At 35.4% G+C, this 15,347-nt stretch overlaps 1 protein-coding gene across 4 annotated transcripts in view; it reads right to left on the bottom strand.

The window, feature by feature from the left end:
* The window catches only part of CEP192 (centrosomal protein 192), a 160,915-nt gene that overhangs the window by 98,488 nt on the left and 47,080 nt on the right, over window positions 1-15,347 (bottom strand). For all 4 annotated transcript variants that reach the window (XM_047826647.1, XM_047826646.1, XM_047826649.1 and 1 more), the window contains 6 exons: window positions 12,272-12,336; window positions 11,412-11,621; window positions 9,280-9,406; window positions 7,769-7,887; window positions 1,049-1,871; window positions 828-954 (listed from right to left, as the gene is read on the bottom strand). In XM_047826647.1, coding sequence (XP_047682603.1) covers window positions 828-954; window positions 1,049-1,871; window positions 7,769-7,887; window positions 9,280-9,406; window positions 11,412-11,621; window positions 12,272-12,336 — 1,471 coding nt within the window. The remainder of the gene's footprint in view (window positions 1-827; window positions 955-1,048; window positions 1,872-7,768; window positions 7,888-9,279; window positions 9,407-11,411; window positions 11,622-12,271; window positions 12,337-15,347) is intronic.

Consider the following 15,347-nt stretch of genomic DNA (forward strand, 5'->3'; position numbering starts at 1 on the left):
AAAAAATCAAATTAACACTACAAGATAAAAAAATATATATATATCCAAAACTTTAAGCTATTTAAAATGCTGATAAGAAGGGGCACCTGGGTGGCTCAGTTGGTTGCGCGTCCGACTTCAGCTGAGGTCATGATCTCACGGTCTGTGAGTTCAAGCCCCACTCAGGTTCTGTGCTGACAGTTCAGAGCCTGGAGCTTGCTTTGGATTCTGTGTCTCCCTCTCTCTCTGCCCCTCCCCCACTCACGCTCTGTCTATCAAAAAATGAATAAACACTAAAAAAAATTTTTGTTAATGCTGATAAGAAAACAGTGAAATGGATACTCTTACCATGACTGATGGTGAGAATGCAAGTCTTTAAGACCTATTCAGAAAATAATTCACTAATAATTTCCTGACCTGGTAATTTCTCTTCTAGAGATCTATCCTTAAGAAATCAGTCAAAACACAGAAAAAAAAAATTAAGGGCAAAGTTGTTCATCTCTGTATCATTAAAATGGCAAACAAACAATACAATTAACTGGCAAAACACAGTAAAATGTTGTAGTATTTACCACTATCCACCAGAACCATCAAATAATCCATTCCTGATTATTGTGCAGACTGTAACATTACTAATTTCCTCTTAAATATACAAAGAATCATCATAAATAAGTGAATAAGAATTTACACAGAATGGCTTGAAACAAATTCACAAAGTATTTACAATACTTACCTCTGAGAAATGAACCTATAAATGATTATTTTTCTTCTTCACACTTTTTCTAATTTTCTTATACTGAACATATATTTTTATTAAAGAAAAAGGAAAACAAAAGGTAAGCACCTACCCTGATAAACTTGTTCCAGATATTTCACTAGGAGAAGAATGACTCAGTGGAGAGGAGGAAGGTCTGAAGCTTTCCTGGTCGTCCTCTGAGCTGTGTTCACCATGCTCAGGAGAGTGATTTTTCAAATCTACCAGAAAGGTGTTATTTTCCAATGAGAACAACAACAAAATACACCACTTGTGTGCAATTTTGCAAATGTGACCAATTACTTCGACACTTACCAACATTTTTAGGCGCAATTATGGAATGTTTTCCAAAAGTCACATGTTTTTCACTGTTGCTTCCTTCACTAAGATACTCATTTTGGCTCTGATTTTCTCTATTATTTTGTATTTCTTCACACTCTTCTGACATCCAAACGGATGCTACTCCGGGGTTCTTTACTAATGAATAATTATTAGGTATTGGAGTGCATACTGAGGTGGCTGTTTTGTGATGGCCAATATCTGGTAATTTGTTACCAATAGGGTATGTCTTCACATCAACTATTGCACTTTCACTCTCTTCTCTATTTGTAAGAATTGAATTTGGAGAGCTTGCTCTAAATGATTCTTGATTCTTGTGCTCTCCATTTCCACCATAAAAAGTACATGCTGTATTTTTTTCTGGTTCCCTTATATTAGCAGCATCTAAGTCCACTGTATGGATATCTTGTGTAGTCTGTTCTTTTGGTAAAGATAAATCCCAAATATCAGACACACCAGCTCTTGAAAAGTTTTCCAGCCCACCTTCACACCTACTAACTTCTGTTTTTTTAAGGTATTTCTCCATATCAAACATGCTGGATCCATTACTTTTTTCTGTATCATTAGGCACAAACTGAGACACAATGGAATAGTCCTTTTGTTTATCGTCTTCCTGTAAAGTCTTCTCTCTGGTTTTATTTGAAAGTGCCTTGATCATGGCAGCAAGTTGGGAAGGATCAGTACTCACTGATGCATCTGCAATGGCTGAAGCAATGGTGCTTATCCTAAGTACAGAATCACCACCAGTAAGTGGCTTGCTTTTGTATCTTTGGGGTTTGCTACTCATGAAGGAAGTGTCCTAGAAATGAGAAAATTCACATCAGATAAATTTACCTCCTTTCCATGAACATGTACATATTAATTTAATCTTTAGACATTACATAAGATTTAATAGCAACAAGAAATTAATGGTAATACCAATTAATACTGTAACTTAAAAAGACAGCTACTATCAACTTTACTTACAGAGTCCTGGTTTACCCACAAAATTAGATTATCAATTGTCCAAAAAAAAAAAAAAAAAAAAAAAAAAAACTTCAGGAGTTAAAGAGATGCTAAAAAGATGTTAAAACTGAACCAGACAGTAATTTAAAACAAAAAATTAAGATACTGAGATTGCGAAATCACTGAGCCATTGTGATTCCAAGCATAATTCTTGGCAATTTCATTCAACCGTTGGAATTACTTATTAAGAAGACACAAATAAGAACCATGGGCAAACAATGGAAATGGAACTAACAGCAAAAAACACAGATGTATTTAATACAAAAATGCAAGTTAAGACTTCTATCTCCAGTAATAGCAGACTAAATGATGGAAACCAACTCTGGCTGAGAACAATTAGAACTGGAGAGCATATCCAGAAGCTTCTCTTAGAAGGCACTGGAGAGCTAAAAAAGAAACAAAAATGATGGGGTCAGAATCCAAAAGAAGCAACAATCCCAGAGAGGTGAAGCCAGTAATGAGGATGCTCTTCCCTATGGGGATCTACTGTTTCAAGAAAAGGCTGTGGACACGACTTTAAGAAGCAGCTCAGCAAAGCTGTTCTTATGGTGGTGAGGGTATAAAAAGAGTTCACTGTCGACCAATAACGAGGGGGAGGGTGTAGCCCTGCAAAACATCCATGCTTTAGTATGAGACCACAAATGACTACACCCTAGAGAAAAGGGAAACCAAAATTAGACTGGTTCTCATAAGGACTGAGGGCCAGGCTCCAATCAGTTCAATCTCAGTAACTAGACTAAAATGATCTGAGATTGCTAGCATTCCTCACTCATGTCAGAAGCAAACATAAACCCTGTCTAGAAGATTATAACTCCCATGGCCTCAAATCATTTCAATAACTTTTCCTGTAAAAATACACCCCCTCCATCAATGAATGACACATGATGTTCCAAGATAAAGTGACCCAAATCCCAGAGACACAGACCCATGGGGGATATACAGACAATGGAGTTATCAGAATCTAAAACACATATAAATCTAAAACATAAGATCTAAAATTATACTTAAGGAAATAAAAGACAATATTGAGAACACAGAGGACTAGAAATTATAAAGAACTAAATATACATTAGATTATATAGTTTAAAAATACAATAACAAATTAAGAACTCAGTGGATAGATTTAACAACAACTTGGACTCAAGTGAAAAAAGAATGAGACTTAGAAGTCTGAAAAAATATTCAGAATGAACCATAAAAGAGAAAGTAAAAGAAAATACACAATAGAACAGAGAGAACAGGAAAAAGGGATACTCTGAGAAAGTCTAACATACCTGTACCTGAACTCTCAGAAGAAAAAGGAGAGAAATAGAACAAAAAGTTTATTTGAAGATAAACTGGCTGCAAATTTTCTAAAACTTATGAAAGTCAACAACCCAAGATTCAAGAAGGCCTACAAACCCCAAACAGGATAAAACAAAAGGTATCTAAGCACATCCCAGCAAAACAGATTAAAAACCAAAGATAAAAACGTTTAAAGAAGGCAGAAGTAAGATATATTATCTTTAATAAAGTTAGCAATAAGATTGATAGAAAACTTTTTAAATGAAATATGAAATAATATATTCAAATTGCTAAAAGTTGCTTTTAACATAGAAGTCTATACTAAATAAAAATATGCTTTAAGAATAAAGGTGAAATAAAGATTTTTTTAGAGATAAAAACAGAATCCATTACCAGTAGACCCTTATTAAAAGAAATTATAAGGATATTTTTCAAGCAAAATAAAATCTCAGATGGAAAGTCAGAGATGCATATTGGTTTTGTATATAATAGCAGTCACCACAACCTTCATCAAATGGCTTATAGGGTTTAAATACAGAATTAAAATATAAAACAATAGTAACTTGTAAGACTGAAGTGGAATACACAGTGTTTTTTGGTCCTGTCAACTAAGAGGTAAGAAAAAGAACAAATTTCAATTTTTATTAAACATTAGTAATCAAAGAAAACAGGTTATAATTTCTTAGGTAATTACTAAAATAACAGGAAAATAATATACAATCACCAAATTAACCAAGGGAGGAAACTGGAGTAATATAAAAAAATACTTCTAAAAAGTCCACAAGAATATACCAAAAAAAAGATGAAAGTGAATAAAAAGACCAGAATTAAATGCCTATATATTGGTAATTCCATTAAATGTAAGAAAGAAAGAATGACTGTGAAACTGGTTAAAAAATAAAATCCACTTCTATGTACTTTTAAGAGACACATCTAAAATATGAAGATATAGAAGGTTAAAAAGCAAAATAAAAAAGATATAACATGCAAACACTAAATAATTAAACACTGAAGAAAGAAAGCTGGTATTACCTATATTAATATCAGATTAGGCTTAAAGCATAATGCATAACTACAGACAAAGGCAGTCATGCACAATGACAGAAGGTTCGATTCACCAGAAACAATTCTAATTTGTACGTACCTAAAAACATAGCCTCGAAATTTTTCAAGCAAATACTGCCAGATTCATAATGAATAACAGACAAATCCATAATAATAGGGTGAGATTTTATAATATCTAAGTAACTGAAAGAACAAGCACAATAATTTTAAGGATACATTTGATCACCATGGTTTTGTAAATTTCACCTAAATAAAATATACAGAAGAGAGCAACCAAAGATCACAGCACAGGCATTCCTGTCATGTGCATATAAAGTATTTTCAAAAATTGAACATGTCTCAATAAATTTCAAAGGACTAAAACCCAAGTTTCTCTGACTACTGTACAACCAGGCCTATAATCAATATTTTAAAATTAGGAAAATCCTCAAATGTTTGGAAACTAAGCGATACACTTGAAAAAACCAATGGACCAGAGAAATTAGAAAATACATTAAACGGACTAATAAAGACAGTATGACATATCAAAACGTGATAAAAAAATAGAATGGGATGCAACAAAATCCCAGTTTTCAGGGAAATTTAGATCATCAGATGTTTATGTAGGAAAAGCAGAAAAATTAGGCTAAGTATTCATTTCCAGAAGTTAAAAAAACAACAAATTAAATCCACAGAGAATATGAGGAAGGAAACAAAAACCAAAAACTATGAACAGAAAGAGAATAAAATTAATGAATTAATAAAATCAAGAAATATCTGGTAAGAATTACTAAGGGAAAAAAGAGAGAGGCAAAAGAACCAATATATAACAAAGAAGACATCGCTTAAGAACCTAACGTATTAAACAATCACAAGAGGATATTATGGAGTGATATATTTTCAAGTTTATTTAATTAAAAAAATTTTTTTTCAACGTTTTTTATTTTATTTTTGGGACAGAGAGAGACAGAGCATGAACGGGGGAGGGGCAGAGAGAGAGGGAGACACAGAATCCAAAACAGGCTCCAGGCTCCGAGCCATCAGCCCAGAGCCTGACGCGGGGCTCGAACTCACGGACCGCGAGATCGTGACCTGGCTGAAGTCGGACGCTTAACCGACTGCACCACCCAGGCGCCCCTATTTATGTAATTTAAAAATTTTTTTTTAATTTATTCATTTTGAGAGAGACACAGAGAGAGACAGCAGGGGAGGGGCAGAGAGAGAGACAGAGAGAGAATCCCAAGCAGATTTGGCATTATCAGCATGGAGCCCAATGTGGGGCTCGAACTCAGGCAATGTGAGATCGTGACCTGAGCTGAAACCAACAGTCGGACGCTTAACTGACTGAGCCACCCAGGTGCCTCTCAAGTTTAGATGAAAGGTTAAAATTCCTAGGAAACTACACTTTATTAAAATGGACACAATTTTCTTAGGTTTATTTATTTTGAGAGAGAGAGAGAATGAGAACAGGGAGGAGCAGAAAGAGGGAGAGAAAAATCCCAAGCAGCTGTCATAGTGGAGCCCGAAGCAGGGCTCAAACCCACAAACTGTGAGATCATGACCTGAGCTGAAACAAAGAATAGGACGTTTAACCAACTCGAGCCACCCATGCACCCAGAAACGGACACAAGTTTTAAACATCAGAATAGTCTTATAACTATTAAAGAAATTGAATCAGCAATTAAAAAGTATTAAAGAAAACTCCAGACTCAGAGGATCTCACCAATGTATTCTAACAAAATCTAATAGCATCAATCTTACACTCTTCTGGAAAAAGATAAAAAATGAGACCATCAAAACCTTGATACCAAAACCAAAAAGGCATTCTCTCACAGATGCAAAATTCTAAATAGACCATTAGGCAACCAAATCCAAGTGATCTATAAAAAAGACAGTGGATCATAACCCAAGTAAAGTTTATTCCAAGTGTAGAAGAACGGTATAATATTAAAAAACTATTTAATGTAATTCACCACATTACCAGAAAAAAAAAAAGCTTATGTTTACCTTGATAGATACACAAAAGCATTTGACAAGATTCAACCTCTTTACAAGTTAAAAACAAACTAGGAGACAAATATTAGAAGGGAATTTTAAAAATCAATGATAAGAAAAAAAAAAAGACCCTACAGCACATTTCCAATTTACAAATAAAATACTGAAGAGCTTTCCCACCCTGTCAGGAAACCCCAACATCAGCACTTCTCTTCAACACAATTTTGAGGTGTAGTCAGGTTAGCTAGTCAAAGAAATGAAGGTATCAAAACCAGAAAGGAACAAAACTGTTGTTATTCTTAGATGATAAAACTGCATACGTAGAAAAAAAATTATATATATATACATAACATGTATTTCTGTTTAGCTACAAAAAGGAAGAATGGAGTTAAGAAAGATAATATTAAAATATTGTTTGTTTCAAAAAAATATTATTTCAATAAGTTAGCAAGAAATTTAACAAAAGATGTGCAAAAATCTCTGCGCACACACACACACATACAAATCATAAAATACAGAGAAAAATTAAAACCTAAGTGGAACAATATATATATTTTCATGAATTAGAAGATTTAGTATTATAAAGATGTAAACTGGACTGTTCTAAGATAAAACACAACCATAATTAAAAGTCCAATAGTGTTGCTGGTTGGTTGGTCTACTGAAGGTGACAATCTGATTTTAAAATATATATGAAAATGCAAAGGGCCAACAACCAAAATACTTTTAAAAGAAAATAAGAGAAGAGGACTTATCCAAAACTTATAAAGCCACAGTATTTTAACAGTATCATATTGACATAAGATAGACCCCAAATGTCTGACATATCTAATGAACATAGCAACTGAATACTATATAGTAATGAAAATAAGCTTCTATTAATACTTAACAACATAGTTGCATCTAGCAAACACAAGTGAAAAAAAATCAAAGAAAAAGAATACATGCTATATGATTTCTTGTACATAAAGTTCAAAAACAGGCAAAATTAATACAGTGTTAGAGTCAAGATAAGAGGAGTAGCATTCAGAAGGGGCATAAAAATGGTTTCTGGGCTACTAGCAATGTTCTCTTTTTTGATCTGGAATGTACAAAGGTGTGTAAACTGTGATAACTCATTGACTCTCAGTTTGCTTTATAAACAAATTTATGTATGTTTATTACGTTTAGTAGGTATGTAGCAGGTATATTTATTATACATTGATTAAAATGCTATTAAACATCAAAGGACATTTATAATAAAACTGAATCCAAAAAACCCCAACCATGTTATACTGCATGTGTTTTTCTCATGTGACCTTATGTTGATCTTATACAAGAACTAATGCAATGTGGTTTTAGTTTTCCTCCATGGAAGGCTTAAGATACCTCTATTTTGCTGTTACTGGCCGTTAATGTCACATCACTTTCATCCACTTGTGAAATACTCTCCAGTTCTTCAGCCTGAAGTGTAACTGATTCTTCACTTAGCTGTGCTTTTAGGTCTCCTGTAGAAAATACACAGTAATTCAACTTACATCTATATACTATCTCACAAAAATAATCTGTGGGATAAGGACCACTCAACATGATTAACCGCCAAGGAAGAAGTCTTTGTACCTCAACATCAGTCATCTTCACAAAAACTGTTTAAATGTATAGTCGCTAAGACAAAGGACCAGGGCATTGTTAATTTGCTTCTGCCAAGTTTAAACTTTGAAGATTGTGGATTTCAATCTCTCCTTTGCAAATACTGACAAACTCAATTAATATTTCAATTAATTAAACATTTCACAAATATATAATAAGCTGAATTTAAAAATGAGTATTCCTTACAATAACAGAAAATCAACTAATTATATATACAGCCTCTTTATCCCAACTCCTCTATTGGAAGACAGGCTCTTTAAGGACTGGAGCGTATTTTGTACAATTTTATACGATATGTTAGCACCAGGCACCACACTAGCAAAAAGTAGCTGTTCGATAATTGTATGTTAAGCAAGAAAGTCTGATTTTAAATATATATCATGGATATTAATCATACTTAGAGACTATCGTAGTCCAAATCTCAAATAGCTTTTAAAAAAAATTTTTTTAATGTTTATTTATTTATTTTTGAGAGAGAGAGAGGGAGATAGAGACAGAGTGTGAGTGGGGTAGGGGCAGAGAGGAAGACACAGAATCCAAAGCAGGCTCCAAGCTCTGAGCTGTTGGCACAGAGCCCGACATGTGGCCAGAACCCAGGAACCGTGAGATCATGACCTGAGCTGAAGTCAGACACTTAACTGACCGAGCCATCCAAGCACCCCCAAATCTCAAACAGCTTTTTAACCAAAAGTCTACTTGAATATAATAGCTACAGTTCACTAACTAAGTAGTTCAATTTTTTTTTAACTCAGTAGTTTAATAGGCCAATTTAACTAGCCCATTTGAACAGATTATATTTTATTTACTTTGGGTTTTTTACAAAAGGGTTTAGGTGGGTTTTGGCTGACTTGTTTCCACTTTTGATTAAAAAGGCAATGTGGCAGGGGGGCACCTGGGTGGCTTAGTCAATCGAGAGTCTGACGTCGGCTCAGGTCATGATCTTGCAGTTCGTAGGTTCGAGTCCCGCATCAGGCTCTCTGCTGTCAATGCAGAGCCTGCTTCAGATCCTCTGTCTCCCTCACTCTACTCTTCTCCAGCCTCTGTCTCTCAAAAATAAACACACATTAAACAAAATAAATAAAATAAATAAAAAAGGCAATGTGGGGTGATAGAAGGATAAAATCTGTGACTAATAGTGACAATATCCAAGGTGATGTATACATTTTCACTCATAAAGAATATGATCACACAACCACTAATTTATAGGTTAAAAAAAAAAGGTTACTAAAAACTTTCATTTAATCCATTACCTGAAAATACATCATGGTTAACATGAGCCGTTTCTTTTTCCAAATTACTTCTTGATACATCAGATTTTCTTAAGAGAGCAACAGGTTCTCTCTTCTCTGGTGATCTAATAAAATAACCAAATGATGGCTACAAAATAAACATGTGAATTATTTCCTTAATTTCAACTACTTTGAGAAATTCTAGACTATTTTATTTTACTATGGGTAACCTAACTAAATGAATTCAACAAAATAATTCTGTTCTTTTCATTTAAACTTAAATTACTAGAGATAAAATTAAAAGTCTAGTTTTATTTCCTTAGTGCCATCTTCAACCATCAAAACTAATATGTCAAATAAGTCACTCTTATTAAGAAATCCAACTTCAAACAACCTAGAAATGACATTTCGTTCCTTCAGTAATTATTATTGAGCACCTACTGTGTCAAGCACTATTAATCATAGGGTGACATGTCAATGAGAAAAAAAGACAAAATTTCCTGCCTTCCTGGAATTTACAGTATAAGGATATTTATTTTATACACTACGTCCTTGAAAATCTTTGTTAAGATTAGGTATGTTCTTAGCAGTTAATGAGCCGGGAATTCCCACTTGTCTTTATTATAGAACTTCCACATGATAGACCTGAAATGTAAATTCATTAAATGCACTCAATTTTCCACTGATCTTTACCTGGGAATTTCTTCCCTTGATCCAACAACCTGAATGCAAGTAACATTTCATAACTAAAACGAAAACAGAAACTCCAAATGATAGATCTATTTTTCCATGACCTGGTGCTTTATTTAGAAAGAAGGAATTCATTAACTCTTCAACTTCTCCCCTAATGTAAAAAATCGATCCAGGCAGGATGTTAATCCTGTCTCTCTAAAGCATTTATTTCATTTTTTAATTCACTACACAGACAGGACCCACAGTTCAGTTTCAAATTTGAGTTCTGTAATTCAACTTTGAGTTCTAATACCATGGCTATTATTTCAAATTATACTGTTAGTGAAATCCAGTTTTAATAACCACTCCCTCCAATAACCCAACTCCCTATATGGAATTTATCAAGCCTTTTGACTCTACCTCCAAAAGAAATCTTGAATCCTTGATTTTTTTGTGTCCCTACTATCATTCTGACCCCGGCCTTCACTGTATCTCTTCCCACGTGCTAAGCCTCTGCCTGCTTCTATTCCTCCTTTTTGGTTCACTGACCCTCTCCACCCAGGCTCCATATATAATAGCATCATTTCACACATGGAGATGAGGCTGGCACCATGACAAAGTTGCTCTCTGCTTCTAAGCACTTCTTCCCAGTTCATTTCAGATGCACCCAAGTCCTACAAGGATCCCACAGGATCTGGCCCAATCTTCTACCATTAAATCACCCTACCCCTCTCCCCCATTCACATTAGCTCCGCTGTTCTGCTTTCTGATCCTCCACAGGCCACTTCTAGTTCCTACTTCCAAGCCTTCACATAGAGGGTCTCCCCTTGCTTGGAACACTCTGCCTCCATATCTTTTGGCAGCTGCCTCCTTCCCATCATTTAGGTCCCAGCTCAGTAACATCTCCTCAGGGGCCACCCCTGACCACCACAGCTATAGCAACTCCTTCTCCTTAGCATGCTTCATAGAAATTACCACTGTTGCATTTTCAAATTTTTACATGTATTGCCACTTATTAAACAAAAACATTCCTATATTTCAAAACATGTTTTCAGATAAGAGGTTAAAGAAAAAAATCAATCCTCGATTTCTTCCCATCAACTAATGATGTAACAATAGCAGCATCAACTACCAGGTATTGAATACTTACTCCAAGTTAATCTTGGTGCTAACTGCTTTGTGTGTCCCATCACACTTAATTCTTATGAAACCCTATTAAATAGCGCTGGATTTTAAAAACTAGAAAATTAAGACATAGAGGAGTTAAATAAATTGTTCCGTGTCACAGAATTAGTTAAAAGGTAGAACTAGGACCGGAGTCAGGGTCTGACCGACTATAAAACCTAACCTATCTACCACAGTTCTAACATGTCCCTATTCTATCCCTGCTGTAAAGATACTATGCTGTAGCTAATACCATCATACCATTCCAAATATAAGGTCTGGTGAATTCAACCACTTGTAGCACGTATCATACTTACTCTTTTCACATTGTAACCACCACCAAGGCAACCAAGAGCTTCAGATCTTTGAGCAAAGAACTCTCCTAAAGACAGGCGTAAATAACTGGCATCATCTTTGTCCAAATCTGATGTGCTAAGTGATTTCCTCAACAAACTGTAATTAATTGAAGTTCCCCAAGACGTATCCCCTAGTGCAGCTGAAGTGTTTTGGGCATCTATATTTTCTTCCTAGGGAGAAAGTTATTGTTTCATTTTATTTCTCCAGCAAGGCTTCTGTTTTTCTAACATGCAAAAATAAAAAATTTAACTAAGAAAATGTAAGCATTTTAATTTTTTAAAAATTTGGACAAACCTCAAGCTCAAGCAGCTAATAAAGCAGCTTAATTTCTTTACATAGCATTACTTCATTTTGAAACATGGTTAAGGGGCACCTGGGTGGCTCAGTTGGTTGAGCATCCAGCTTCAGCTCAGGTCATGATCTCACAGTTCATGAGTTCGAGCCCCACATCGTGCTCTGTGCTGACAGCTCAGAGCCTGGAGCCTGCTTTGGATTCTGTGTCTCCTTCTATCTCTGCCCCTCCCCCACTTGTGTTCTGTCTCTCTCTGTCTCTCAAAAATAAACAAATGTAAAAAAAATGTTTTAAAAAAAAACATGGTTAAAAACTATAGAGAGATCTTTGAAGCCTATTAGGGTGATTTTAAGCAAATTAAACATTTAGTATGTCAGTTCTTTTTCAATTAATAATTGAGGGTATGAAGGAAAGAGCAGAAATTGTCTAAACATGAGAAAATAAGACATAATTCTATAAAACTATGTACCTATCCAGAAAGAATACAGGTATATTTTAAACTTTGGTTAATGCCAATAAAATACAAACCTGCATAAATTGATGCTCTTTATTAAATTCCTCTTCATCTTGTGCAATCAAATCCAATGCTTCAGCTTAAAAGAGAATCAGTTTATATAATTAAATTATACTAATGCCTAATTAAATACCAACAGATAAGTAAAACTTATCTAGTTAGGAAGATGAAATAAAGAAATAAACTTGAAAAAAGTATATGAAAGCTTTCATCATGCAACTGATGCATCTGTATTAAGTATGTAAGTCTGTGATTCTCAAAGTTTTGGTAATGAACATTCTACTGTTAGTGTTTTTATCAGTTACTAACTTGCCCTAACTTAATTAACCAAAGGGGCTTTACAATGTAAGCTTTTTATTTGTAGAAGATTCACATTACCTTTAGCCTTTGAAGATTTTGGCACACCTGATTTAAGGTACCTGCCCATGAATACCTGTGAAATTTTACCTGAACCATCACGACGTCAAGCCACTCTCTAAATTTATTGTGAAGAGGTGGGCTGGGGTGCCCAACCACCTGTTTGCCCAGGACTGTCTCAGTGTTAGACTGGAAAGTTCCGCATCCCAGCAAACCCCACAGCCTGAACAGATGGAAACAAGTGGTCACCCAACATCTGCCCTCAAAGCTCTCTGCCTGCCTGCTGCCCAGGCTGGGCCTCTGCCTGGTACTTCAGGAGAATGGCTGAAATGGGAAGGGTGCATGCAATCCAGAAGTGTCCACCATGGCCCAAACAAGGGAGATGTCCCCCTCTCTCATTATCCATCAGGGGCTAATCAGATCCAAACTGCCCTTTTGGAAACCCGACAGTTCAACATTAATACCCTGAGAGACCAAATGAAAATTGAAACAGGAGAATATTTCCAATCAGGAAAAGCAGAACATGAGAGATAGCTCAGATTCTTACTTGTTAGGACAGTGTTCATCCTTTACCTTGTGAGCCCATCATTTCTTATACAAACACATCCTTAACTTAGCAGTCTATGAATGGGTATGAAGACAACCATGCAATTCTCAAAATCACATGAAAAATATAATCTTTCACATAAAAATGTTTCTATGAAGATTCTCTGTAGGGCCCATGACTCCAAGTAAGTTAAAAACCATTGCCTTAAAACATAAAAGTATCAATCAACCAAATGTAACAGCCAAAGAAGGGAAAGTAGGAAATCAGGCCTAATGAAGATAACCCAGAAAAACAATTTACTTCAATGAGGTAAATACTGAATGTTCTTTAAATCATTAAGTAAACAGTTCCAAAAGCTGTTTATCATATCCCTAAGTACTTTTTCCCTGTACTTTAAGAGATTCTTCAATTAAAGAAAAATCTACAGTACCATTACCTTGAATGCTCATCACAAATCAGTCAGCAATTATGAAAAAACTTCATTTTTTATAAGACTCTATGCCCAATTCTTTGCCAAATCTCAAACAGTCCTTTCAAACATCTCCTGAATACGTTAGTTGCTAAAATTTGAAGCAGCACATATACCACAGGCCTCAGGCCATGTTTAAATCCTAGGCCATAAGCTGAAGTGATGTAGTGATTCAGATGCATGGAGCTGTCAGAGAGGGGTAAGACAGAAATGGGGCAGAGGGAGTCGTATCTCTTAAGTAAACTTCCTGAATAAAGTTTGTTAAGTAGATAAATTTTCGTTTCCAATGATTCTGACATTATGAAATTACGCCTTGGTCCCACCTTCCTCTTCTGAATTATATCTCCTCTTACATTTTCAAAATTCCCTTCCTCTTTCCTATAAAAATGCTTCCACTGCATTCAGCTCCCCTGACCCTGATTTCCTGACCCAGTTCATCCTTTCTTCCCTTCCATCAAACTTTTTTCCATAGTTTTCCATAATCATTTTCTCCATTTCTTTACCATCCATGCTACTCGTCCTTTCCAACCTGCTCATTATTGTTTATTCCCGAACCACAAGGATGGCTTCGTTAAACATCTCTTTTATTTTAGTTTTCCTTTAATAGTAACGTACCCACACAGTTCAAAATGCAAAGGTACACATATGTACAAGAGTTTTCAGAAGTTAACCAAAGACATAAAAGGGAATTCAACACTGAAAAGTCTCCCCCTCATCCCTGACCCCACATCCCACACCTCCAGAAGCAATCAATAGATAAAATGCTCCTGAAATCCTGATTTGAATCTATTTGGTTTTTTTTTTTTTAACGTTATTTATTTTTGAGACAGAGAGAGACAGAGCATTAACCGGGGAGGGGCAGAAACAGAGGGAGACACAGAATCCAAAACAGGCTCCAGGCTCTGAGCTGTCAGCACAGAGCCCGACACGGGGCTCGAACTCACGAACTGTGAGATCATGACCTGAGCCAAAGTCAGACGCTTAACCGACTGAGCCACCCAGACGCCCCTCTATTTCCTTTTGGGTTCAAGTAGCTAGGGATTCTTGCAATCCATTTCTTTCTTTCTTTTTAAAAAATTTTTCCATTTTATGTATTTACAAATATGTGTGTCCTCCCTTCTTCCACCTTTTTACACAAATTTCAGAATATTTTATGTGCTTTTCTATGTCTGGGAATTAAAGAATTTATTTTAGGGGCACCAGTCAGCTAAGCACTAACTCTTGATTTCGGCTCAGGTCATGATCTCATAGTTCAAGAGTTCTAGCCCCGCACTGGTCTCCGTGCTGACAGTGTAGATAAAGCCTGCTTGGGATTCCATCTCCCCATCTGTCTCTGTACCCCCGTGCGTGCTCGCTCCCTCAAAAATAAATAAACTTAAAAAAAAAAAAAAGAATTTTAGTGATTACTCCATACTAGCACCTAAAGAGCCCTTTTCCATTTTTTTAATGACCACAATGTATTTCCTTATATGGATGTACCTTATTTAGTTAGTCCTGTTTTGTACATCCACATTGCTTCCAACCTTTTGTGATTATAAACAATGTATAAGTAATAACCTTGCACATACATCACATGCCATTTCTGCAAGTATAATTGAAGAATAAGTTCCCAAAAGAACTGTTTGGTATGTACATTTGTAACTTTGTTAGATGCTGTAATACTGCTCTACCTACATGCTGTGCCTATTAAAGTACTATAATACCTGTTTTCTTCACA

Source organism: Prionailurus viverrinus, chromosome D3, assembly GCF_022837055.1.
Source record: "Prionailurus viverrinus isolate Anna chromosome D3, UM_Priviv_1.0, whole genome shotgun sequence".
Taxonomy (NCBI): Eukaryota; Metazoa; Chordata; class Mammalia; order Carnivora; family Felidae; genus Prionailurus; species Prionailurus viverrinus.